The sequence below is a fragment of the Camelus dromedarius genome, chromosome 11 (genome assembly GCF_036321535.1).
Source record: "Camelus dromedarius isolate mCamDro1 chromosome 11, mCamDro1.pat, whole genome shotgun sequence".
Lineage (NCBI taxonomy): Eukaryota > Metazoa > Chordata > Mammalia > Artiodactyla > Camelidae > Camelus > Camelus dromedarius.
Window position 1 is genome coordinate 39,493,125 of NC_087446.1, and position 27,477 is coordinate 39,520,601.

A 27,477-nucleotide genomic window follows, 5' to 3' on the forward strand; every position below is an offset into this window, starting at 1 on the left:
TAGGTACTGTCATCATAAACATACAATTTGATGTTTTGCTATTTTTTTCACTTGTTGCCATCATAAATAATTTTCCATGTTACAGAACTTTTTAGCCATCTTTTAAAAAAAATTGCAGAATAATATTTTATCAGATGAAATGCACAGCAGTTTATTTCATCAGTCTCCTGTTGTTAGATATTCAGGTTGTCTCTTTTTCTTCTTTCATAATATTAACACTGCAGTGAATATGCTTACATATATAATTTTTCTCTCCTTCTGGTTGACTTTAATAGGATAAATTCCTAGGAGTAGAAGTTCTGTGCCAAAGGGTATGAGTATTTTTATGATTTCTATTATATGTTGCCAAATCACTTTGATTTTAAAATTTATTCTGCCTCTGGCAATATCACACTTGGATTATTGATGCCCATTTCTTGAAGGGCTTTATGTCCTCAGTCATGCTGTCCCTTGATCTGGCCTGTAAGCTACTGCCCAAAATATTCTTCCAGAATGAGCTACTGTTCACATCTCCCTCAGAGTCTTCCCCTGGTTGTCTGTCACCTATATGCCAGTTTAGGTATAAATTTTTAAATCCAAGCCCTTACCGCCTCACATCCACTTTAACTGTTTTGCAAACCATATGTGAGGCAGCCTCTCTTAGTTTTCCTTAAATGGCCCTTCTCTCTGAACTCTTAAGTCTTCCCTCTGACCATTTCTTACATTCAGAACTGCTTCTCTGTTAACATTTCTCCATCTCATTTAATTTCAAAATTGCTTCTTCTACAGACTTGTCAATGCAGAACCACCTGTAATGATGATATCTTTAGTACTTGGTGTATTAACTCCTGGTGGGTTGCCAGTCAATGTTTGTCAGTGTAGCCATTGAGAAATACAAAGGAAAGGCAGAAAGATGTTCAGTGAAGATTTTTTTTTAAAGGAAAGCTTAGGATTCCTAAGAGCACTTGGTTCTCCTGAATAAAACTTGAGAAGGGAATGAGGAATTTTATGCTCTATTTTTTTGTATCATCATTCTTCCTGTGACAGTGGACAAGTCAACTTACTCCATTCTCTATTTCACCTATGGAGTGGAAAATACGGTGTTGCCAGTCATTTCAGGAGCGTCATGACACTCTTTTCTCTTTCAGTTATTTTTTTCCTCAGTATCATTGGCATCATCATCGTTATCATCTTAATGCTTACTGAGTGTTTACTATGTGCCAGGCACTGAGATGGTATATTTTATATGCTTTAGCTTTTTTAACCCTCACAGCAGCTCTGTGAACTAGGCACCCCTTCTTTTCACATGAGAAATATAGTTATAGAGAGTGTTACTTGCTTAACTAGTAAGTGGTGCAGCCATGATTTAAACTCTCATTCTTACCGAATTACTTTTCTGAAATACCAGTCTATCAGATTTCTTCCCTATCTGCAATTCTCTGATGATTTTTATTGCATACAAAAAAGAAAGTATAGACTCCTCAGCAACATTGGAAGACCTTTCTAAATCTGTTTAATCTGCTTTCTCATTCTCATCTTTCTCCTCTCCTCTCATCCCCTAACATGGGTCCTGTGTTTCACTCTGACAGAGCTGCTAATTTCACAAATGTATCATACTGTTTCACACATCTGAGCATTTGTTTCTGTCGCTAGAATGCTCTCCATTTGCCAGCTGGCAAACTCCTGTTCACCCCTCAAGTTTCAGCTCAAATGCTTTATACTCTATGCAAAGCATTCCAGATTTCCCGGGGCAGAGTTAGTGGCTAGCTACTCTGTGTTCTTCTGTATATGTTTTTGCTTTAGTATTTTTGTGCTGTTTTACAACTATTTGTTTACAGGCATCTCTCACTTTATTAAGAATATTGAAACATGATGTGAGAAGACAACTTTTTTACAGACATTATGTGTTTTTAAACATAGCCAGAATTTAAAATCTGTGTATTTAAAATGACATTTTTTCCCTTTTTTCCCTCTTCAGCATAGGTCTACTTTCAAATTTGAATCAACAGATGAAGATAAAAGAAAGGTAAGCCTTGGTGTTACTGTGTGTGTGTGTATTCATTCATGGACTTTATAAACAGTGGGCTTGATTTCATCTTGTTTTCAGTTTCCCTTCAGTTTGGTTTTTAGGAACTCTGAGAAGAAAGACAAGTGCCAGGTTTAGTATGGATTACAGAGAACTCCATCGCCACAAGACCATTACACTTGCATAAATCAGGGAAATGTTTCTGTTTCCTACTTCCTACCTTTGCATATGTTGTTTTCTACCTAGAATGCCCTCTCCTCTGGTATACCTCTTCACCTGTTTAATTCCTACTCAGCTCCAGGAGCACTCTTTCAGGAAGCCTCCACTGGCATTCCTGTTAGGGTGAAGTACCTCTCTTTGGTGCTCCTATAAAATTCTGTGTAAATCTCTAATTCTATACTTATACATTGTCTCATAATTATATAGATATAGATTATACATATACATATATATATATATCTGTGTCTGTCACTGTTAAACTCCTTGAAGACAAGTACTCTTATTTATCTCTATATCCTCAGTATTTAGAGTGCTCAGCACATAATGGGCACTCAGAAGGTTTTTATTGAGTGAATGACATGGAGTATAAACTTTAGAGGCTAAAGATTTAAATCTGATTTTCTTTTGGATTTGAACAATATAAGCAAAACTAGAATACCTTTTAGAACAGGATTCTCAGCCTGGGATATGCTGTTCAGGGAGCTTTTTGAAGATATGCCTGCTCAGGCTCCACTCTTTATCCGCTGAATCAGAATCTGAGGGGTGGGATCCAGATAGGTGCTTTTTTTTTTTTTAACAATCTTCAGGAAATAAGTACCTTACTCATTTGGTGGGAGTGCGAAATGGCACAAGGCCCTATGGAATAGAAACTGGCAGTGTCTACCATAATTACAGATGTGTTTTGCCCTTTTGATAAAGCAACGTCACTTTTAGAAATCTATTTTGTGGATAAATTGAAATAAAGTAAACAAAGTTATTCACTGAAGCAATGCACATAGTAACAAAGTTGGAAGCAATAAAGTCTCTAGCAGTTAGGGACTATTTAAAGAAACTTGTGTGTATTTACATAATGGAATACTATGCTGTGGTAAAGAGAGGGAGAGGGAGAGGCAGAAAGACTCTTATGTGTTAATAGGAGAGAGAGTTAAGTGGGGGGAAAAAGCAAGGTGTTAAAAAGAACATATTTTTTAATATACTCATGATAGATATTCAGGCTAGGAAGGCAGCTGCTATTTGGTTTAGTTGGGAGAATCCATACTGTATAGATTTGTGGTGCCTTGTAAATCTAATGCTAGAATCTTTGGTAGTGCTTTCACTGGTCAAAATAAGTGCATTAAGACAGAGATTTTCTTACACAGTTATTAATAAAGCATGTTTATTTCCTATAGGATAGTAGCAAAACTTAACATTTTCAAAATATTGTCTTCTACTGCCTTTTAGATCTTTGACAACAGTAACTGCATTGCTGGTGTAAGTTTTAGTATAGGCTGTAGATTGCTGCTTCCTGGGAGGTGTGATATAAACAAATGTCATCAGGGACCTAGCTAGGTAATCTTCATTAAGGAAAAACATTGGCAAACAAAACCATTTCAGTCTCCAAGGATTAAAACCATAGTGACTCTTTCATGCCTAAGGCCCTAAAAAGACTTTAAAATCAAAATTCTTAGACTGCTCTAAAGGATCTATATCCTAACAGCTTTTTAAGTTCTCAGTGTAGAGAGGCATAGAATAGTAGGCATGTCTCCACATTAAACCCAATCTGAAAATAAGAGGAACCTAAATTATCATCCAGTTTGTCTTGCTACCTTAGTTCTCTTTTTCTGTTTCCTAAGCATGTCTCAAGAGTATTCTACTAGCAGCTCCTTGGTAACAGCAGTGCCCCTTTCAATAAACTACAGGTGCTGTCACTGAAGAACACATCTCTCAAATAAAACCTTTGCGGCAACTTACAAGTAAATGTAAGGGACCTTACATTTATAGGGCCTTTCAAAAAATAAAACTTGATTATAAGAGCTTTTTAGGAATTGGTTATAAATTAATGATCTTTAGACCTAATTCCTAACACTTAATGTAATGTTTTGCATTTTTACAAAGATTTACTTTGCCATAGTAATGCTGTAAGTATGGCGAGAATATCCCCATCACGGTTTTATGGGTAAGAAAACTCAGGCTCACATTAATGACAGCTTGCTAACACTCACATCACTAGTAAGTGGTGGAGCCTCAAATAGAGAACAGATTTTCTGGCTATTATGTACAAGTTCCTTCACTGTTCATTGCTCCATAGCTCCCATTCATTACCACTTGAGGTATATTTCAGGTTTGAAATGATGACTCAGTAACTTGTTTTATCTTGTGTTTCGTACCTTGAGACATCATTTAGGCAACTAGACTTAAATTGGAAAATATCAAAGGAAATTACCAACTAGGAGTGCTTAAATTTTTCCAGAGAAGTAAAGTCAGATGCAACTGCTAATGTTTGTGCATAGAATGCAAATAGTTCCAGGTGCATGTGGATCATGGTAATTTAGATAGAAGCACCTGCGCTTATTGAAGCATTTGCTTTACATCTTCTGTCTAAATTGGTGACTATGATTATCTACCAGTGCATAAACAAATATATCATGCAAATATGTAGGATGGGGGGAGGTGTGATGAATAATCTGAAATTTTACATCTTGAGGAAATGTAAGCTCTTATATTGGTTTCTAAAACACAGCTGATCTCAAGGCCAGTAAAAAGTACTCATTGCAGTAAGTATTGACAAATACAATGTCATAAAATGAGTAAAAGAATTATAGCTCTTTCACCTGTAATATAAGATTACAACCATATCAAATGTGGAAAACTTCAGTTATTGTCTGAGATTAAGCTTTGTGTATATAGTAATTTTCCTCAAAAGAGTAAAGTTAAAAATAGCTAAATTTCAAGCATTTCTTTCATTAGCTTCAAACTCACGTAGGTAAGCTCATCTTTCTGTGAAGATAGAGGATAATTTTGAGTGGAGGCCAGAATTCCTACGACTTGTACATATTGTTTTGTTTTGCGTTTAATATTCTTTTAACTAGACAGCAGAATCTCAAGCATATTTCCTGGAAAAGCAGGATACGAAAGTATTCTTACAGTACAATCACAACCATGTAAAACTAATAACTATGCAAAGAAAAATGTCTACAAGGAAATTCACTAAATAGTGGCTATCTCAATATTATTACTGTGGATGATATTTTAATTTTTCTGTTTTTTGAATCTTTCTATTATAATAGATTATAATGCTTAGGAATACGATAATTACATAATTAATACAATATATATGATAATATGTATTATATTCCTTTATAGTGAATGTGTGATTGAGGGCATGAATAAGGACCAATACTTCTTTTTTTAATCTTTTTTTTCCTTTAAAATGAAGCCTTTATAATTTAATATTCCTTTTAGAGGAGCATAAAAATGTTACTAGGGTTAGAGATAGTATCACTTGTAGAGCCAGTTTATGGAGTGAAATACATTTATTTGAACACAAAAGTCCATTCTGCCATTTGAAATATTTCTTCTTTTTATTTTTTCACCCCAGAGTTGGATGTGCTTGGCATATTAGTAGAGATCTCTGTAGTCTACAAATATTTTTTCAGTAATTTCTGTGTGCCAGGTCCTGTGTTAGGCCTTAGTTCCTAAGTTGGCTATTTTCCTATGATGTTTGGTTTGGCACTTTCTCAGCTACAGATGCATGCTGAGGGTTGCCATTGTGGACTATAGAAAATGAATGGGTAATTTTCCATATTAGATTCCCCAAGGAAAATGTGCAGGGATAGAACTATCAATCCTATACTGTGAATCTATGCTTAGGGATAGCTTGAGGCAGGGATGCTTGTTCTGAAAGCCCTTTGCACTTAGTCATTTGAAATTGTTAAACTCCAGTCTTTACTGAAACAAAATGAGCTACACTTGTGTGTCTTGCAAATTTGACTCAAATTTATTTGATGTCTTTACCTTAGGGAATACTTTGATACATGATACAAGTACAGTTCTCATTTAGAAACCAATAACTTCAAAGATAATCATTTTCAACATCTTGATTTATTTAAAATATATACATGCAAACACACACACTACCATAATCATCCTAAAACTTTTACTTTTTAAAGTTCTTGTCCAGCCGAGATCTGGCATTAAACTTGACTAGAAAGGCTGAATTGTATCATAGGCCAGAATGAATGCCTCAGCATAGGTCAAAATAAAACAATTTAAACTTCTTTCAGACTCCATTTTTAATTTTAAATATTTTGCCAAGGTACTGACTAAATATAGGGAGAAAGAACAGAACAGTAAGCCATAGATGTCGCAGTCCATATACAATCTTTGTATGTATCACTTTTTAGGATTTCTGCCTAAGAAAGTGAAGAATAGTATCCCTGGTTTTTATTTTAGAGCTTCAGATCCACTTTCTCACATAAAAACCTCTTCCTAAAAGCCATGACAGTGTGAGAACTCTATGGACCTGCTCCCCATTGAAACATTTTTTTTTAAAAAAACCATTTATTTAAAGTCTCTGGAAATAGTCCTAAGAGCCTGCAGTCAATGAAGGAACACTTATTCAGGAAAATCTACAAAAAGTCTGAAAAGTGAAAGTCTGTGGTATTTAAACTGAAACCTGCTCCCTCCCTCCCCACTCCTAGCTGTATGAGATGGAAACTCGCCTCCAAACTGATGCAGCCAAGAACACAGAGCTCCCCATCCCTCAGCTCTCAGTTGGAAGGCTATCTTCCCAGTAGGGACAGGGGTAAGCATTTCTCTTCCTGCCCCAACTACATATTCCTGAGACTAAATTTTGGGTGAGTGCAGCTAAGAGGTGGGGTCTCCCTCCTTTCACCCAGCTTCCACTCATGGGACAAAGGCTTTCCCTTGGATAGGGCACCACTGAGAATTATTGGGGCCCCAGTTGCACTTGTCCTGGCTGGTTGGACACAGGTTCCACTCTGGGAGAGGCAAGCCAAAGAGTGCTGAGGCTGCTGCTCCCCTGTCCCCTCCAGTTGAGCTCTCAAGGAAGTGTTACCCCAAAAGAAGCATGCTGTTATCTCTTCCCTCAGCTTCAGAAGCAGGGCTCAGAAAGTTTGCTGAGAGGAACAAGCAGATCTTATAACAGTGAGCTCTGAATCTCCTCCCAAAGAAACCAACTTAATTTGCAGCAGTTGTAAGTTCCTGCCTGAAGGTACAGGTAGTGGTGAAAGGCAACTGGGAGGAGATTGACAGATTCATTGGAGATAAAGGGCTAACTGGAAGTGCTAGTTTGCTAGAGATAAAGAAGGAAAGAGACAGTTGGGAGGAACCCTCCTGTATTTAGAACAAATCTTCAATACTGACCTCAGAAACTATCCCTTCAGAGGAGCCCTAGTAAGTTGGTTTGGTTTGTAGGGCAATTTATGCCCCAGGACATTTTTGAAGACAATAGATCAGTCAGCCAGCAGTTAGTAGAGCTTAACAGCTGGGTGTGGTCAGGGAAAGAGAAAGTCAAAGAGAGACCTGCCAAAGCCACTGTTATCCTAGGATGACTGTGTCAGACCAAAGGGTGAGCCTCATGAGGAGCTACATCTGCAGGGAGGGAGGGGGCGAATATACTTAACTAAAATAATTCATCCAGTCACTGAGCAAAATAAACAAGCAAATAACAATAGCAAGTCTTGAAGGATAGGGGCAGTACCCAGTGTTGCTATAATATATTATCTAAAATGTCCAATTTCAAAAAAAAAAAAAAAAAAAGAGCCATGGAAAGAATGACCTATACACTGGAGAAACAGCAAGCAATGGAAACTGTCTGTGAGAATAACCAGATGTTGGATTTAACACACTTCAGGGTAGTCATTACAATCTTATATTCAGAAAACTAGAGGAAACCATAATTAAAGAAGAAATGCAAGGTTTGATGACAATGTCACATCAAATGAAGAATATCAACACAACTATAGAAATTGTTAAAAAGAAAAAGAAGAGCCAAATGGAAATTTTGGAAGTGAAAAAGTACAGTAACTGAAAAAAATCACTCAAGAGACCCAACATTACATTCAAACTGGCAGAGGAAGATAATAGTGTGTACAAGGTAAAGAACAAAAAAAAAGGAATAGAGAAAATGAAAGAAGCCTTAGAGAAATATGGGACAATATTAATATACTAACATGCATAATGGGAGTACCAGAAGGAGAGGAGAGAGAAAAGAAAAGAAAAAATATGTCTGAAAACTTCCCAAATTTATTGGGAAAAAAACTACGTATCTAGGAAGCTCAATAATTATCTGACTAGGATAAACTCAAAGAGATCTGCAAACAGATACATCAGAGTGAAAATGCTGAAAGTCAGAGATGATGAGAAAATCTTGAAAGTAGCAGAAGAAAAATGACCAGTCACTTACAAGGGAACCTGAATGAGATACACAGCTGACTTCTCATTAGTAAGTGTAGATCAGAGGCAGTAGGATAATATATTCAAAGAGCTCAAAGATTAAAACCTCAACCAAGAATCTTATATCCTCAGAGCTATCTTTTAATGTTGCAGAGAAGATAAAGACATTTTTTATATAAATGAAAAACTGAATTTGTTTCAGACCTGCTTTATAAGAAATACTGTAAGTTCTTCAGGCTGAAAGCAAGTCACCCCAAACAGCAATTTGAATCCACACTAAGAATCAAAAGAGAACTGGTAAAGGTAATTATGTAATTGTAAAAGACAATATAAATACATATTTCTTCTCTTCTATTATCTTAACTGATTTTAAAAGCACTTGTATAAAATAATATGTATATAATAATATAATGTATATAATAATATGTATAATTCAAACAATAACATATAGAAATGTGATATATTTACCAAAAATAGTGCAAAGGTGGATGAAAGTAAAGCTATACTGGACTAAGGAAGTGACCCTAGATAGTAACTTTAATCCTCAAGAACAAATCAAGGGAACCAGAAATTATAAATAAAGGCTAATATAACAAAAGCTATCAGTATATACTTGCTGTCCTTTCTCCTCAGTGTCTTTAGAAGACAATTATATATAAAATAATAATTATAGGTATAAAATAGGTATAACAATAATGCCACAAAAAAAGGGGAAAGGAATGGCATCATAGGAATGTAACATTTCTGTATCTCACTGAAGTTAATGTAGATCTGGAGCTAATTCTGGTAAGTTAAGATCTGGTAATACTGGTAAATATATATATATATACGCGCTAATTAATAAGCCTTAAGCAACAGCTAAGGAAATAACTCAGACTCAGAAAGTAGCTCAGTTTTGTAGAAAACTATAAAACATTGTTGAAAGAAATAAAGATCTAAACAAATAGGAAAACATCCCATATTCATGGATTGGAAGACTTAACTATTGCTCGAATGGCACAACTTCCCACGTTGATCTACAGATTTAATGAAATACCTTTTAGAATCCCAGGTAGTTTCTTTGTAGAAATTGACAAGCCAGTTCTAAGATTCATATGGAATTGCAAGGGATGCAGAGTAGCCAAAACAATCTTGAGCAAACTTGGAGGACTTACAATTCCCAATTTCAAAACTTACTTCAAAACAACAGTAATCAAGACAGTGGCATTGATATGAAGGTAGATAAACATAAATACAGTTGACCCTTGAACAGCTTGAAGGTTAGGGGTGCCAATTCCCCAAGTAGTCAAACCTCCATATATAACTTTAAAGTTGTCCCTCCATATCTACAGTTCTGCATCCGCAGATTCAACCAACCATGGATCTCATCGTATGTATTTATTGGGGAAAAAAAATCTGTGTTGAGATATAGAGAGAGGTATATAAATGTAGATGTAGATGCAGATGAATGGAATAGTAATTGAGAGTCCAAAAATAAACCCACATATCTGTGGTCAAATAATTTTTTAAATTTTGTTTTATTGAGTTATAGTCAGTTTATAATGTTGTGTTCAAATAATATTTGACAAGGGTGCCAAGACCATTCAGTGGGAAAAGAATATCTTTTAACAAATGATGCTGAGATGATTAACCACATATTAAAAAAATGCAGTTGAACTTCACACCATATACAAAAATTAACTCCAAATGGATTAGATTCAAATGAAAGATCTAAAACCATAAAACTCTTAGAAGAAACATGGATAAGTCTTTATGACCCAGATTTGGCAGTGGATTCTTAGATATGCACCAAAAGCACAAGCAGCCAAAGAAAAAAATAAATAAATTAGACTTCATCAAAGTTAACTTTTGTGCTTCAGTACTACCAAGGAAATCAAAAGAACCTACATAATGGGAGACAATATTTGCATGTCACATATCTGATAATATACTTGTATCTAGAATATATAAAGAACTCAATAATAAAGACAACTGAATTTAAAAGTAGGTAAAGGATCTGAATAGACGTTTTTCCAAAGAAAATATACCAAAGGCCAATACACACATGAAAAGATACTCAACATCATTAACTAGCAGGGAAATGGAAATCAAACCCACAATGAGATACTAGTTTACATTCACTGATATGGATAAAAATCAAAAAGTCATATTAACAAGTATTTGCAGGGATGTGCAGAAATCAGAACCCTCATACGTTACTGATAGGTTACTGCATGTAAAATGGTGCAGCCTCTTTGGAAAACAGTCTTAACAGTTCCTCGTGGGATTAAACAGAGTTATTATATGACCCAGCAATTGCACTCCTAGGTATCTATCCAAAAGAAATGAAGATACATGTCCGCACAAAATCATGTACTTGAATTTTCACAAGCAGCATTATTTATAATAGCCAAAAGGTGGAAACAACCCAGATGTCCATCAGTTTGTGAATGGATAAACAAAATGTGTTATGTCCATACATTGGAATATTATTCGGCCATAAAAAGAATAAAGTTAACTGACAAGTGCTACAACATGGATGAACTTTGAACACATTATGCTAAGTGAAAGAAGCCAGGCACAAAAGGCCACATAATGTACAATTTCATTTATATGAAATGCCTAAAATAGGCAAATAAGTAGTGACAGAAAGTAGATTAGTGGGTTCCCAGGGACTGGGGGGGAGAGGGAGGGGGAATTATTACAAATGGGTACTGGGTTTCTTTTGAGGGTAATGAGAATATTCTAAAATTAAATAGTGATGATGGTTGCAGAAGTGTCAATATACTAAAAACCAATGAACTGTATTTATACTTTAACAGGGTAAACTTTATAGTATGTAAATTATATCCCAATAAAGCTGTTACTAGATACTAGTTGGTAGCATACACTACATGCCCATCTTCATTCCAAGCACCATGTGAATATTAATACATTTAATCCTCACAACAAAGCTATAAAGTAGGTACTGTTATTTTACTTATTTTACAGACGAGGAAACTAAGGCACACAGAGAAATAACTTGCCTAAACTAGTGAAATAAATTACTTCCCTTAACTAGTGAAGTGGAAGGACATGATTCAACCCAGTGCAGTCTGGCTCCACAGCCCATGTGCTACGCCATACTGCCACTCAGTAATTGAGTTGACCTGTTGTATAGCTTATGAATCAATTCTATTCATTTTCTGATTTTAGGCATCCAGAATTTGAGACTTGACACAGAGCAAAAATAAAGCTTTGACACTGAACTAATTAAAATCACTGACAGGAAACAGAAGCACATGCTTTGCAGTATGACTGGATAGGATAACTAGTAAGGATATCCCCATAAGCAGTGCAGTACTTGACCTATAGGAGTTACGCATGCTAACTTTTTTTTTTTTTTTTAAGATTCCTCAGATTACTTTTCTGCATAAAATGTAAGATTCTTTTTCTCAGCAATTAGTTCTTTACGAAGTCTGACCATGACTAAGGAAAGCAGAGAAACATGTACGTTTTTGACTAATTAAAAACTCTTTGGAACCTGAAAGTGTTCTTGGCTGAACAGACATTTCCGGCGTTCCCAACTTCCCCATTTATAGATGAAATGCGGAGAGGTTGACTTGCCTAAGGTTACAATTACTGAGTGGAAGGGCTGGAACTCAAACCAGGTCCTCTGCCTCCTTTTCTGCCTTTAGTGATTATCATTGCAGAGTGGCTCCTCAAGGAACGTACAGTATAGTAAGGAACCCAGAAAATCTTCCAGTACAGTGATTCCTTCTAAGGTATCTTGCACTGAGGGTAATGACACTCTGAATACTTTCCCTAATGGGAAGCTCACAGCAGTCACTCTGCTATTGGATAACTGTTAGAAAGCTTTTACTTGTGTGAACTCTAAATCAGCTTTGGTTGATCCTCGTGCTGTATCCATATCCCTCTCTGCCTATGCCTTTGTCCACCGTTTAGCTTGTCTTCCTGCCTCCTTTCTTCTGCTCAGTCTCTTTCATTTTTTTTTCTCTACTTATTGCCCAACAGTCACATTTATCAAGAAGCTTTCTCTGGCTAAATTCTCTATATGTAGTTTATTCAATCTTTTAATTCACAGCTTAAATTGGTATACCTTGAAATACATTTATTATTCCATATTCATTCATTTTACGTATGTTCAGTCTCCCTAATATAAATAACTTGAGTCATGTGCTTTTATAGCTCCCCAATCCAAAATAAACTTTTTGTCACATAATTAGAATTTATTTCTCTTGAATAATCGGCATGTACTTGAATTTTACATTGGGAGCATTTTGAGTTATGTTGCTTGTATTATGGCTATGTACACAAGTGCTCAGTAGTGGACTACAGATTCTAAATGGACACTATAGAATCTAAAAAATTTGTACAAAATTACAATGTTATGTTCATAACATCAGCACTTTCCTTTTCAAGTGGCTTTGTCATTGAAAGGAAAATAGAGATAAAAATTTGGTAGCCCTATTGTGCCTGTGCAGAGTGTGCATGTTGATGTTGCTTGATCTGTTTGTCCATCTGGCCATCTTTATGATGTAATGTGCATTGCCCTCTATTCTACCCAAGTGCTGTGCTAGAGATTTTTAAATATATCATCTCATTTAATATTTATAAGCCCTTAGATGTTATCCCTGCTTTTAGAGATGAGGAAATGAGGCGCAGTGATTTCAGAAATTTGCCAAGATCACATAGCTACAAGGAGCAAGCTAGTGTTTGAACCCAAGTGCTTTCTTTATTTCAATCGTACTGCTTCTCAATAAATAACTTATGCCTTACCCCTTATAATATGTTGTCTCAGATGCTGTCTATATTAAATAATGTAATAATATTAACAATAGAGATAGCTATTGTACAATAATCCTGTTAAATAGATATATTTCTATCTTATACATGAGGAAATTTCACTTCAGATAGAAGTAAATTGCTCCAGATTCAAGTTCAGAAAATAGTAGAACTAGGAATTAGAAAAAAATCCAAACCATCTGTTTATATGCTTTTCCTGCTTTACCACTAGTATGTTCTTGTGCCTTTGAAGACCTTTAAAATCACAACTATCTCATTAAGACAACATCCCTCTTGTCCCTATTCTCAGCTGTCTTAGTCTGCTCAGGCTACCATGGCAAAATATAAAAAACTGGGTCACTTAAACAAAAGAAATCTATTTTTCACAGTTTTGGAGGCTGGAAGTCTAAAATCAACATGTTGGCAAGGTAGGTTTCATTCTGAGACCACTTCTCGTTGCATGTAATCAAATGCCATCTCACTGTGTACTCACTTGATCTCTTCTTTGTGCAGAGATGGGGAGTGCATGAGTGAGCTAGCTCTTTGGTGTCTCTTAAAAGGGTACTAATCCCATCAGGCCAGGGCCTCTCCTTCATCACCTCTTCTAACTCAAATTACCTCCCCAAATCCCCATCTCCAAATTTCATCATATTTGGAGTTAGGGTTTCAACATATGAATTTAGTAAGGTTACAAACATTTAGTCCGTAGCATCAGCTTATCATCAGAGTCCCTGACTATCTTCTGTACATGCCTGGGATATTAGAACTGAGAACCAGCGATTCAGAGATTGAGTAACTAGTTCAGAGTGAATGTTGTGGGGTGGATGGCACTAAAATGCAGCAAATCGTAATACTTCTGTACTTACCAGTATAACTTAAAATACTAAAATATATTTTGCATAGGTAATGGAGAAGAGAGCTTTCTGAAAAATAAAAACTCTTACTTAAGTGGTAAGAGCAGCATAATTGGCTGGTAATGTATTTGAAGAGAAAAAGCTTTGACATGCCCATTTCTGCCCTCAGTCAAGAAAGGAAGGGCAGATGATTGGTTTTTAAGTTTTTATTTACACCTAAGTTGCCTTTCCCATCTGTTAATGAACTCTTGATGGTGCAACAAGTCTTTCTCAGGATTGCTAATTAGCAAAGAAACTTGAGCCCAACTTACATGATTGTTATTACTCTAAGCTCTCTTGTCAGTCTTTTTGGCATGATCACCATGATATAGAACATAGCCAGAAGGATTGTATTACTGAAAAAATGTACATGTGCAAGAAGGGAAGGTAGAGGTGAAATTTAGGAAGTAAGGTAAAACCTCGTTTACAAGGACACTATCTGTTAAATAAAAGCTGATAATTACCATTGCCTCCCATACTACCTACCAATGGGAAAAAAACCCAAAGCATATAGGTGTAATATTAAGCTGAATATAAATGGACCCAGCCATGTGAGTATTTGTTTAGAAAATATCATTAGCTTTTTATAAAGAATTCCAAATTTGACCTCCAGAATCCTCTCTTAACCTTTATTAAAAGCACACTGGCAGTTAAGTCATTAATTATTTAATAATTTTGTAGAATACAATTTTTAATAGATCTGTCTTGTAAAACTGACAACATTGTTTTAACTGCTGATTATAGTAGATTTATTTTAGAATTTAATCCCTTTCTGTTGTTCGCTTTCTGTTTTGCACACATACACACACACACACACACTTTTCACTCAGCATAGAGGGCAAAAGTTAAGTTAGGTGGCTGACCTCCAGCTCCAGTTAAGAACTAAAATTAGATCCCTGTGGAATATATATCCAATGACAACCATCAGAGAAGAGTGTAGGCATAACCCTGAGAGGCCAAGGAGGCATCATTCATGGGATCCTGCCTTAACTACAAAATTCCTTTGATATTTGATTTTTTTTATCTTAAAAATTCCTGTGACTTTTTGTATTGTGAATTGTAACACATTTGTTTACTTTCATGTAGAAATTCTTCCCCACCCCCACCCTGATGAATCTTTTAGTAAAACATTGGTTAAAGAGATACACTAAGATTGTCCTGTGACTTTAAGCATCCCTGGCAGTGAGCCATATCTCCCAGATGAATGTGCATAGCCTATTTTAAGAGCAGGGTCCTATCCTATCACTATAGGAGTATTGGTTGATTGCAGGGAGAGCGTAAATCAAGCGTGTGGCTAATGTTGTACACATAATGGGCAAGAAAGTAGGGATAGGGTAGGAAATTCATTCTTACTAAAGAGAAAGTGGTAGATTGTGAGGATAGGTATTTCACTACCACTGCAACAGAAGAACAGAAACATTAGAGGAGAAGTAGTAGTAGTAGTAGAACCATGTTTAAGGACTTAAGTCTGTTTATTTAAGGAGAAAAATCAGTACTCAATAATTCCTTTCACAGATCTAGCTTAACCCAGAATTGCTTTGAATATTGGAACACTCATTTTTATTTTATTTCATCACCAGATACCAGTAGGATGAAAAGAGAGTAGGACTGGGAATCAAATAATAATCTTAGTCCTCTTTCCCATTGTAGCTTTCTGTGCTACCTTAAGCAAATCATTTAGCCTCCTTGGGAGTCAGTTTTTATATCTATAAAAGAAAAGAAATATCCCCTAGTCCTGAGTATTTATTAGGTATTATTTTTTGAAAGGATTCTGTGGTCAAATAAATAAAGGAAGTATCAACTTTAAAAAATAAAACAAATTTTTTCCATAGTACATCTGAGAATGTTTAATATTTTAATAAGCTTTATAAGTTTCCCAGACTTACTATCTCACAAAATCCATTTTTTTACAGAACCTTTTGCACTCTAGTGTTTGTTGATGTTAAGTAGTCATTATAGCCCTTTCTGACTCTTAATATTCTGATTCTGGAAATTACACTCATTTTTTTTGGCTCTTCAACTCTTTTCTGGCCTGTAGTTATCATAGGGTTACTGCCAAGTTGAACTCACTGCCTGTGCTATGTGTGTACTCTGCCCCTCTTTCCGACTTGAACTGGAAAGTTATTGCATTTTCCTATTTCTTATAAATAAAACAGGCATTTATTTAGTCCTTGTCTTTTGCAGCGTTCACTTTCCTTGTTCACTGTAGGTTCATTTTGATTTGGTTGTTCAGTCATTGGCCCATTTTTATTCTAAATTAATCTATGAATCTTTACCTGCATTTCACCAACCAATAGTAAAGATTTTTAAAAACCTCAGCTCATTAAATCCTTTTGATAAGCACTGATGTTGGGGAGAAAACTAAATGTCAAATCTACATGTCAGCTCATTATTTCATTGAGAAAAACAAGCTTCCATCAAAATACTGCTATTAGCTGAGACCTTTAATAGGTTCTTTAATAGGTTTAATAGGTTGTTCTTAGAAATGTACAATTTTAGCTCTTACTGTGTACTATCATCTCATTTAATAAACAACACTCATACAGAGGTTATTATCCCCATTTTACATGTAATGAAACTTATGCTCAGAAAAACCATGCTTTACTCACAGAGCATTGTCCTAGCCTATACTGGGCTGCCTCTTCCAGGTTCTGGACTACAGAAGGGGACAAGAAAGTGAAGAAGGCATGCCCACTGACTTAAAGACTCAAACCTGAAAATGGCATACAATGTGTGCCAATATATTCCACTGGTAAGAGCCCAGTCATATGGCCATGAAGAATAGCTAAGGAATGTGGTGTAGCTAAGCAGCCATGGGCCTTGCCACAATTCTGTTACTATTTAAGAAAGGGATAATACTCTCTGTATTACCATGTGCCTAACAATTAAACAAAGTCTTAGTAATTATATTTATGAGGCTTTATATTATTTCCTCTTTAGTCTGGGATCTCATTTATCTAATTTAGTTTTACTGCCTTGGTTATATAGTTGAAGTAACCTTATACAGGATGAAATACATTCTCTAGGACAGTGCTTCTCACGTTATTTGTGATGAAGGACCAAGTTTTTTTATTTGCTTGTTAATTTTCCCCTAGTTTGTTGTAGATCGGTACTTTTGTAAATGCAATAAAAGGAATCATTAAAGAAATAATCACATCCTTGGATGTCACAGCAAAGTCAAGTCACTATAAAGGTTTTTAAATGCATACTCTCAACTTATTAATACCTGTCTCAACATGGTCTGGTAACAGTTTGTGAGCTGGCACCAATCTGCAGATAATTTTGAGTAGCACTTGTCCCAAAAGTATTTCCTAACAATCTTTTTTGGGTTGCCAGAGTGTAATAGACTATGATATCTGTATTTTAAGCAAAGACATTTTCTTTGTTTATAAAACTTGGCTTTTATTTTTCAAAATATTTTTGGAAGTCACCTTTTAGGACAATGTATAAATCATGATAGATCATTTGAATGCTCACATGTGCTTCACGGCATGTTTTACTTGTTTCATAGCTAAAGCCAAAGCTAATCCTCACTTTACAGATTCATAGAGAAAAGCCTACTGTTCTGGAGCTGGAAGAAGGTTGTCTTAGAAAGTCTTGATGCATGGTACAGAGGAAGAAGAAAACCTAATAAAGTGACATGCTCAAAGTCACAGTTAATACATGAGAGACAGCTGTAGTACAATCATTGACTTACAGTGGAAATCACATTGGAGTCAGATGACCTGGATTGAGTCCTGGACTTCTACTTCTTAGTTAAGTGTCCTTAGGCAATCATTTAAAGAATCGTATATTAAGTGTTCTGTAAGCATTCCTTAGATTGAGGAACAAATGTGAAAGTTTTTTGTAAACTATAAAGCACATAAACAATGTAACTGTCATTATTAAACTATGAAGCCATCCCCTCTGATGCTAAGTCCACCACTCTGAACTTTGCTGTATTTCATGCTAGAGACTTACTGAGAACAGGAGTCATATTTAATATTGCATCAAGTTAAAATTATAAGGGCCCAGAGATGTGAAAAATGCATGTAATTATATTACAAATTAAATTTAAAAGACAAGAAACAAAATTATATACACATGATGATTGTAACTCTGTATGTTAAAGTAATATGCATGTTACTGATAATCGAATAGATTGACTAAGGATAAACCCTTCTGTCTACTGCATATAAAATATAGTAAGTAGTATAATTACGAATTTTTTTCTATTTTCTTTAATAGTTTGATGCATTTTGCATTTTAAAGAACATGTATAAATAAATTAAGCTCTTCAGAAAAAAGAACTTTATATGAAGACACGTAATTCTGCTACTCATATGAAAATACTTTTTCACCCAGAGGGGCAAACCATCCTACCAGTACAATCATAAGAATAGCCTTTGCTACTTTTCTCTTTCCTTCTTAGAAAGGAGAAGTATCAGGACAATATGTATAGACTTCTACTAATGCTTTAGATTCAGGGAACTTCTTAATACAGTCAGTTTATATTTTGGGTGCTTAGTTGTTCTGCTGAGGGCTACAAGGATTATGAAGAAATAAAACATAATAATAGTCACAATTCAAAAAGTGCTTATTATGTCCCAGAGTCTATTTCACAACAGCCCTCTGAGGTAAAAGTGATATTATTCCCATTTTACAAACAAGAAAGTGAGGCTCAGAGAAGTAAAATAGTATGTCTGAATCACATTGGTAAAGCTAAGTACTAAACTGATTCAAAAGCCACTGCAGTACATATTCTTCTCTCATAAAAGAAAGATGTCCTTTCCACCTTCAGAGAGCTTTTAGTAGTTGAGGCAAACTCCTTAAAAGAAAACAGAAAGAATGTGCTGAGCACCAAAGTATTGCTGCAAATTTTGGTTTGGGTATTCCTTGGAGAGAAAGAATGTTGGGAACTGAAATGGTTAGGAAAAACTTTATATCAAAAGTGAGTTTTAAGCTTAGCTTTGGAGAGTGATTAAAACTTAAATGGTCAAAGAGAAAGGACTGATGCATGTAGAGGGGAGACTTAAAAAAGCAAAAGAGTTCTACATGAGATAATTTGAAAGGAATATAACTAGAGAGAAGGGTTTGATTAGAGAAATAGTATGAAAGAGAAGACTCAAAAAGCAGATTGCAGGATCTTAAATGTTAAGCTGACGACTTTGAGATTTTTACCTAATAATAACATATAAAATATAACCTGTACTGAACACTTACATTCCAGGTACTGTTCTAAGTGCTATACATGGTGGTGTCATTTAACTCTTATAGTAAATGAGACCCAGAGAGGCTAAGTAACTTGCAGAAGTCACACCATTAGAAGACAGTAGAAGAGCCAACCTTTGAACACAAGAAATTTAAATCCAGGACCTTTGTTCTTAATCACAGTAGTGTTCTAGTTCTAGAGTCCATGGTAAGTTGAACAAGTTCCAAGTCCAGTACCACTCATCTTAAACAAGTAATATGCTTCACACCTCTAGTGATTTTTAACATTAAAGATAAGAAAGGTAGTATGACTGGACAATGACATCCCTTTTCCATCCCTGTCACCTTTGTACATCTTCAGGACCATGGAGAAGTTAAGGTATTTGTGCTAATGGTTTTCAGCTCTGCCTGCTTTTCTATGCTTATCTGGTCAGTTACTCTCAGTTAACTCCTAGCCCCAGCATCCAAGTTATGTCAGTCCATTGTGGGGTTTTTTGTTTTTTCAGGGGGAGGAGGTTTTGTTTGTCTTTCTTGTCAGTCCATTGTTAACTGTAGTTCAGTGGTTCTCAGAGTGTGGCTCCTGAACCAGCAGCAATAACATCAACTGGGAACTTGTTAAAAGTCCCAATTTTTGCCTCATACCAGACCTGCTGAAATGGAAACTCTGGGGGTGATATGCAACAGTCTGTGTTTTAATAATACCTTTAGGTGATGATGATACATGTTGAAGTTTGAGAACCGTTGCTATGGTATACTCTAGTGTTTCCATCCAGGAGCAAACTACCAAAAATTTTTTGGCAATACCTGGTATTAACACTGGGGAACTATTTGGAATCTTGATCTTGAGTCTGTGCTGCTGGGTCTTGCAGTGTAATTTTATAGAAATAGCTATAACTGCTAAGCTAATAAGCATTTTAAAAGGGCTTTTTCTCAGCCTCTTTGAAGTAATTATACTTTGTAAGCATACCTAACTTTTGCTTTATGACTTTTGTTCATTCCTGAAATCCTTACCTCTAAGTGAAAAGTTATTAAATCAGAAAATATTTCCGTCAGTTTTAATGGAAACAATTATGTGTTCCATCGTTATCTAAAATACCAAAATAATTTTCAGACTAAAAAATATATTCGATGAACAATGAAAACAAATTTATATAAGTAAACATTTTGAAAGTAAATAAAAATGATTTGCACCTAAAATGTAATGTAATATAATGATTTATTGTACTTGCAAAAAGAGGAAGAGAAGACTTGATAGTGAAAGCTAGTTGCAGAAGAATACAAAGGAGTTATTCTTTGGAAGGTGCTGGAGAGTCTGGTGCTAGACTTTAAGGCAGGTAATCTTTGGGAGTTCGTGGTTATCTTGCACTTAAAAATAGTTATACTACAGCAGTGAGTTTTTCAGTTAAATATCAGTTCTTTTATATTTTGAGTATGTCTTTGATTTATTTTAAGTTGTAATACGAAAAAGGGAGAGGGTCATTGTCCAAAAAGTGGTATTACTTTTCAAGAGACATTAGAGCAAAAAGCTACCTAGCAGTCATTATGTGAGGCAAGTCTGTGATGAGAAATGACATGTTTAAGAACAACTATTATTGAAAACTGTGCTTAAAACAGTCTTGTATTGCTGATCTCTTGCAAGCCTTTAGATGAGGCAGTTTTTAACTATAAATTTTGTAGGCGCCTCTAATCTCTTTTATGTAGCCTTCCTATGTCCCAGAGTTTAACAGTCCCTTTGGTTTATAGTCTGGGCTATTCCAGTTTGTATTCATACTTTGCTTTTTTTCTTTCTTTAGTCTAAAGGTAGAGGAAGAAAGGAACCATATTACCCACAGACTTTTTTTTGGATTTTGTTGTTGCTCTTGTTTTTGGTTTAGAAAGAAAAGAGCTAAAGATTTCTGTGTTTTATTAGATATGTAGAACTCCAAATTCATGTATATAATACTTTATAATACCTTATTTATATGTATTTCTTAAATAGGAATGTAGATGATTTCCCTCTTGAGTAAAATTATATGGGAGCAAAGTTATCTAACTCCAACCCCAGGAATATACCCATAGGAAATAGTATGTAGAATGTATTTTTTTTTTCTCTTGGAAGTGAAAGATGTGAAATTGGAGAGAATTTCCCATTTTATATATATTTTAATAATGGGCACATTATTCTTTCTTCCCACCCCCAAATTGCATTCATTTAGAAAATGTTTTCACAATGATATTAAAACATTAAATGGAAGTCCCTTCTAGTTATCAGGTATGTTAGGGATAGAGTTGACATTGTTGTGAAGTTTTTTTAGCTTGTTAGGTTCATTTCCTTCTGCCCTCCATCTAGAGAGCATATTACATTTAAATTTGACATTTCTCTAGCTGTATAACCAGGATATGGTAAGAAGATGTACATGGCCTGGGATTCCTGCAAAGATCATAATGCTTGCCCCACAGATAGCCTCTTTTTCAAAAGAGTTAAAGTCTGATGATAGGTTAATAGAAACTTTGTAAAATCTTTTATTGGTCATAGTTGTTGTTGCTGTTTTTATAAAATGTAATGGATATAAAAATGGTCAGCAGTGGAATGGTTATACTTGCTTATTCCACATATAAGGTTTGAATCTCAGAGACCCAGACCTGCAGTTTATGGAGAAGAAAGCTAAACATTGAATTTTGAAATATCAATGGTTCTTAAATTTGACAATGTTAGCACTATTTTTCAAAAAATTCAAGACAAAGTACACTTTGGGTCCAAATAAAGGATTGTTTCTGAGATAGTAGTAGCAAGATTTAGAACCAGGGCTACTACATGTATTTGTGTCATCTGTACCCTACACCAAAAGAACAAAAGGGAGCTAAGACCCTGCCTATGGTCTGAGTTTCCCAAGCCATGTGTCCTGGCACAGGACTGCCCAGGGGAAGAGGGCTTCTTGTAATTTATCACCAGTAGGAACATTTCTCAGCCTGGAGAGGAGCACTATCTTGTGATTGGCTGAAAGACACCATATATGCTAGCTTAACCCTCTTTGGAACCCAACACTTAGAATGCTTTTTAGCAGTGTTGTCAGCAAAAGATCTTCTCTGGGGTCATTTGATGATTAAATGTTACTACATGTCAGCTACAGAGAGTTCTAAGGTTTGTAAAACATGGGACTACTGCCATAATACTATAAATTCAGAAGAAATAGCAAGCTGAAACTGAGCAGGAATGTATACTTCTTTTAAATCTTTTTACAAGAACCTGTACTTGTGGCCAACTGTGAACCAATTCTCGAAGCATTAAACTTTTACTTCAAGGAAGGGAACAGCTATGGTTCAGACTGATTGCCTTCCAGCCTAATAGTGTATGTCATCTGATGTTAAAAATGCATTGAGAACAAAGCTATATGACATTTGAAACTAGTCAATTTAAAAGAGACTAAATGATTTTATAGGAAAAATATTGGGCTGGAAGTTAGGAAATCTGTACTCTACCTCTTGTTACCCAACTAATTCAACTTAACCTTTCTGGACCTCAATTTCCATGTCTGTAAAGTAAAAGAAAATATACCAAATATAAGGTCTCTTTCACTTCTAATGTTCTGTGACATTAAAAGAATAAAAATATTTTCTAGCCAGATCCTAAACTGCCATTAAATGCACTGGTAGAGAAACATTTTGTTTTAAATCATTTTGGACCAAATAATGATTTTGTTGTACTCATTCTTGTTTTTCAGAAACTCTGTGAAGGCATATTTAAAGTTCTTATAAAGGACATCCCAACAACATGTCAAGTATCCTGCCTGGAAGTTCTCCGCATTCTCTCCAGAGACAAAAAGGTTTTAGTTCCTGTAACAACCAAGGAAAACATGCAGATACTGCTGCGACTAGCCAAGCTAAATGAGTTGGATGATTCTTTGGATAAGGTGTCAGAGTTCCCAGTTATTGTGGAGTCATTAAAATGTCTGTGTAACATAGTGTTCAACAGTCAGATGGCACAGCAGCTCAGCCTGGAACTTAACCTTGCTGCAAAGCTCTGTAACCTCCTGAGAAAGTGCAAGGACCGAAAGTTTATCAGTGACATTAAGTGCTTTGACTTGCGCTTGCTCTTCCTCCTGTCACTTTTGCACACCGACATCAGGTCACAATTGCGCTATGAGCTCCAGGGACTACCGCTGCTAACCCAGATCTTGGAAAGTGCCTTTAGCATCAAGTGGACCGATGAATATGAATCGGCCATAGACCATAATGGACCTCCTCTCTCACCTCAGGAGACAGACTGTGCCATTGAGGCCCTCAAAGCTCTCTTCAATGTGACAGTAGACAGTTGGAAGGTGCATAAAGAGGTAAGGTTGAGAAGGGTATTCTTATCTACCTAGAATTTAATTGGTTTGGGGCATCCCTGGAACTGCCTGCAAGACAGGAATGCTAAGTTGGGAAATGGAAAATTTCTAGTTCCCTCATTAATCAGTTGAATGACTCAAGATACGTTTCTTAACCATTATAACTCTTATTCTTTCCATTTGTGTAACACTTATCAGAAGAATAGGGTGAAGATGGACTAGTGTTTTGCAAGATGCCAAATATAGTTCCTTTTCTGAGTTGTACTATCACATATCCTTTTTTTTAAAAGAGTGCTTCTTTCAGGAACAAGGTTTAAATAAGATTTGAAGGGAACAAAACAATGTGGTTCATAAAGGTATAGACATTTTCAATGCCTGCAGTCTTACAGAAACATTAAGATAAATCAAGCCAGTTGAAATAGATCAATCAGAATTGATGTCTGCTGAGAAGGGTAAAAGACTATGTGTATCACCCATCATCCCAGTCTCCTAATGTGTTACTTTGTCGTGTTAGATAATTGTCAGAAGTGTAGGACTACACCTGGATATCCATGTTTATACACAGTCCTAGAAAACAAGTATAATTACACCAGAGTATGAGAAGGTTAGTTTAAACCACTTGACTTATTTCTAGACCAGGATCCTTTTCTGTGCCTTGGACCTTCTAGCAACCCGAAGTTAGGCAGGTTTGACAGTTTATATTTGAGTACCCACAAGAACACTATGCTAAACAAGAAACTTAGTTTAAGGAAATCAACAATTTTAAGTGAAGTAGACATAAACTTTTTTCCTTGCTTCTAGAATCTTAACATTGCACATTTACCCTCTTTCTTTAACCTTAAATAACGTAAAATTCAGTTTCTGCCTTAACAGGAAAAGAAGAGAAAAGAAGTATTCTGGTGCCAGAGCAAATTATCTTTTCTGACAGTTGACTTTAGGACTCAGGCTAACATTCTGCTGTGTCCATTTGAAGCAGTTCTAACCATGAATAAAAAGACCTGTTTTTGCCAGCAGCCTACTTTGAAAGGATTATCTCAGCGCAGGGCTATAGTGGGAGTATGCAGGCATCTGAGTTTTTAAAGTGCAAATAGGTCTATATTTTGAAACCAAATATTTGAAGATCAGTCCTAACAGCTGTTTTAGATGACTGTAGTATGGTCAGTTTTTCCTGGGACTTGGCAGGAAAAGATGTGGAAAGCCCACATGCTCCATTTATGCTTTGAAACCAAATATTTGGAAGTATTTAAAATGTTATGTCTCTATGCTTATTTGGTACCTTCTATGGTTATTTTTCTTACACTGTTTGTTTTGGTGTTTTTAAGTTCTCCATTTAGTTGCAAGAGCTCTTCTGAGACTGTTGGTTTGCCATTGTTGGAGCCCCTGTTTTTTAAATTATGCCCCAAAATAGTAGCTCACACTGTTCAGATTCCTGACAAAAAGGGTTTATAATTCAGTATATACATGAGATGATGTGTGCTTCCATTATAATTAATAGCAAGACTTGAAGAAGCTTTAGAAAACGTTGAAGTGGCAAACTTTTATTCTGTATTATAGAGTGTTTATTTTCCAAAGGATACATGGTAAAGGATCAGTAGTCCTGAAGCAGGCATCTCAGCAGACATCTTGTGCATCACAAATCAGTTGATACAGCCATTATAAAATGTGCCCAGTTAATGTGACTCTGGGCTATTACTGAAGTTATCAGAAATTGTAAACAGTGTTAAAAACAAAGACCCATTTAGGCAACACATTAAGGCAAGAGTGTGGGAAAGGTTATTTTAAGCCACTTGAGTTTCTAAATTCAAATTTTAGCAAGCATTTAGTTAATCATTCAGTCAGTTAACAAACATTTATGAACAATTGCCAGGTATTATGCTGGGTGTTGCATAATATATTGGCAAATAATACACATAGTCTCTGCAAACTTCAGTTTTGTTGGTGAGACAAGTAATAAGTAAACAAATATATAATTCAAATTGTGTTAAGTGCTAGGAGAGAAACAGTACAATGATTGAGAATGCTTAGTATAGTCAGAGAAGACCTCTGAAAGTCTCTCCTGAGATCTGAAGACAGAATGATTCGGTCATCTGAAGAATGGGGGGCTAGAACATTTCCCAGAAATTGAACAGCATGTGAAAAGACATAGAAATCAGAGCACAGAGTACTTTTTACTGAGGTACTCATAACTTAGCATAGAGAAAACCTACACCTATAGGTGTAGAGAAACTTGCCTATAAGAGTCCACTTATCTGAATTTTAATATCTCCTTGATTGTCAAATTTAAAGACATCTTTTTCCATTTGAGCAAGCACCGAAAGAATTGTTAATACTTTAAAATACAAGAGATATGGAAAGCTTACTGTGCGGAAGAATCCAACTTTAAAATATAAATTTAAAAATAGTATTATTTTCCTTATTACGAAAATAATACATGCTAAACAACATTACAGAAGATTTAAGGAAAAAAAACATGAGCAGTAAAAAAATACAAGTTACCTACCTGTAAATTCACCACTCAAAGATAAGCACTATTTGAATTTTCATGTATATCTTTCTAACTGTTCTTCATTGTGTAATATGTAAACATGTTTGTTTTTTTTTTACAAAAATGCCATCATTTTTAATCTTGCTCTTTTTTTCCCCCACAATAAATGTTCTTGAAGAGTAGTGGTTTACAAAATGTGTTCCTTGAAGCCATAAAGTTCCTAGGAGTGACCTCTGAGGATGAGTAGAGAGTAATTCAAGTTTTCACCCTCGCTTTAAAAAGAGCACCTTTGATTGTTGCTGTTGCTGTTTTTCTTTAAATTTAGGTTGTAATTAGATTTCATTTGGGGGGTAAAAAGTTCTGCAACCAAAAAAAAATTTTTACAACCACTTTCTCCTCCCATTTGTTAAAGATGATAAATCTTTATGAAAGGATACTCGTAAGTATATGTATAAAGATACTTGATGATTCCTTTGTAGGATTTGTCAACCTTTAACAAATGCCCCATGTGTAGGCATATGGATTGTTTGCAATTGTTCACTGTTTTAAATAGCAATATAGTGAATTTTCTTGTTGTAAAATCTTTGCAGATAAATTCCTGAAATCTGTGGACCAAAGGGTTTTCCAAAACTTTTAGGTTTTTATATGTGTTTATATTGCCAGATTGACTGTCAGAAGAATAGTGCTAATTTATACCTTTCAAACCCTGTGCATTTCACTTTTTAAAATCTTTACCTATTTCACAACTCAATTGTAACAGAAAATACAAATGTTTAGTTTTGGTTTTAACTGTTTCAGTAGGTATTTTTATGACTACTCATTTACCGTTCATCAAAAAGCAGAAAATTAACGACTAGGTTTTTCTTGAGGTTTAGCAACTTAGTGCCATTTGCTCATTTTAGGTTCATGCCTCAGTGTTTAATTCCTGCCTGGCTACTGATACCATCAGCAGATTAATTTGGAGATTCCTCTCCATTCAGTAGGAAGTGTAGCTGGCCTTATTTCCACATGTGGTGTTAGTCTGTCTCCCTCCCTTCCTCCCTATCTGTGTTGAGTCCCCAATATGTGCAAAGTTCTGTATTAGGTACACAAGATGCAATATAAAGTATCTCTACCCTCAAACAGCTAACAATTTAATAGGAAGGTCAAACATGTAAACAGATGTACAACTGTTTGTTACATTATTTACTATTCTTTATATTTTCTGTATGTTTGAAAATAAAGCCCACATGCTTCAAATGCCATATATTCTAGATCTTTGAGGGTATGTCTGACCTCACTGGCATAATCGTTTTGCTAAGCAACATACTTAGCATGGAGTAGGTGTTCAGTGAATATTTGTTTTATGAAAAACAAAATATGATACAGTTTGATATTTTTATAGCAGAAATATATGGGAGAAATACCTCAAAGATGATTGGAAGGAAGGAAAGTTTA

At 35.3% G+C, this 27,477-nt stretch overlaps 1 protein-coding gene across 5 annotated transcripts in view; it reads left to right on the forward strand.

Annotated features, from left to right (window-relative positions):
- RIC8B (RIC8 guanine nucleotide exchange factor B) overlaps positions 1-27,477 on the forward strand; it is a 97,526-nt gene that overhangs the window by 6,791 nt on the left and 63,258 nt on the right. For all 5 annotated transcript variants that reach the window (XR_010383200.1, XR_838418.3, XR_838419.3 and 2 more), the window contains exons 2-3: positions 1,958-2,005; positions 22,950-23,558. Coding sequence is in view for 2 of the 5 variants with exons in the window: in XM_010996459.3 (XP_010994761.1) it covers positions 1,958-2,005; positions 22,950-23,558 (657 nt within the window). In the remaining 3 variants the exon portion in view is untranslated. The remainder of the gene's footprint in view (positions 1-1,957; positions 2,006-22,949; positions 23,559-27,477) is intronic.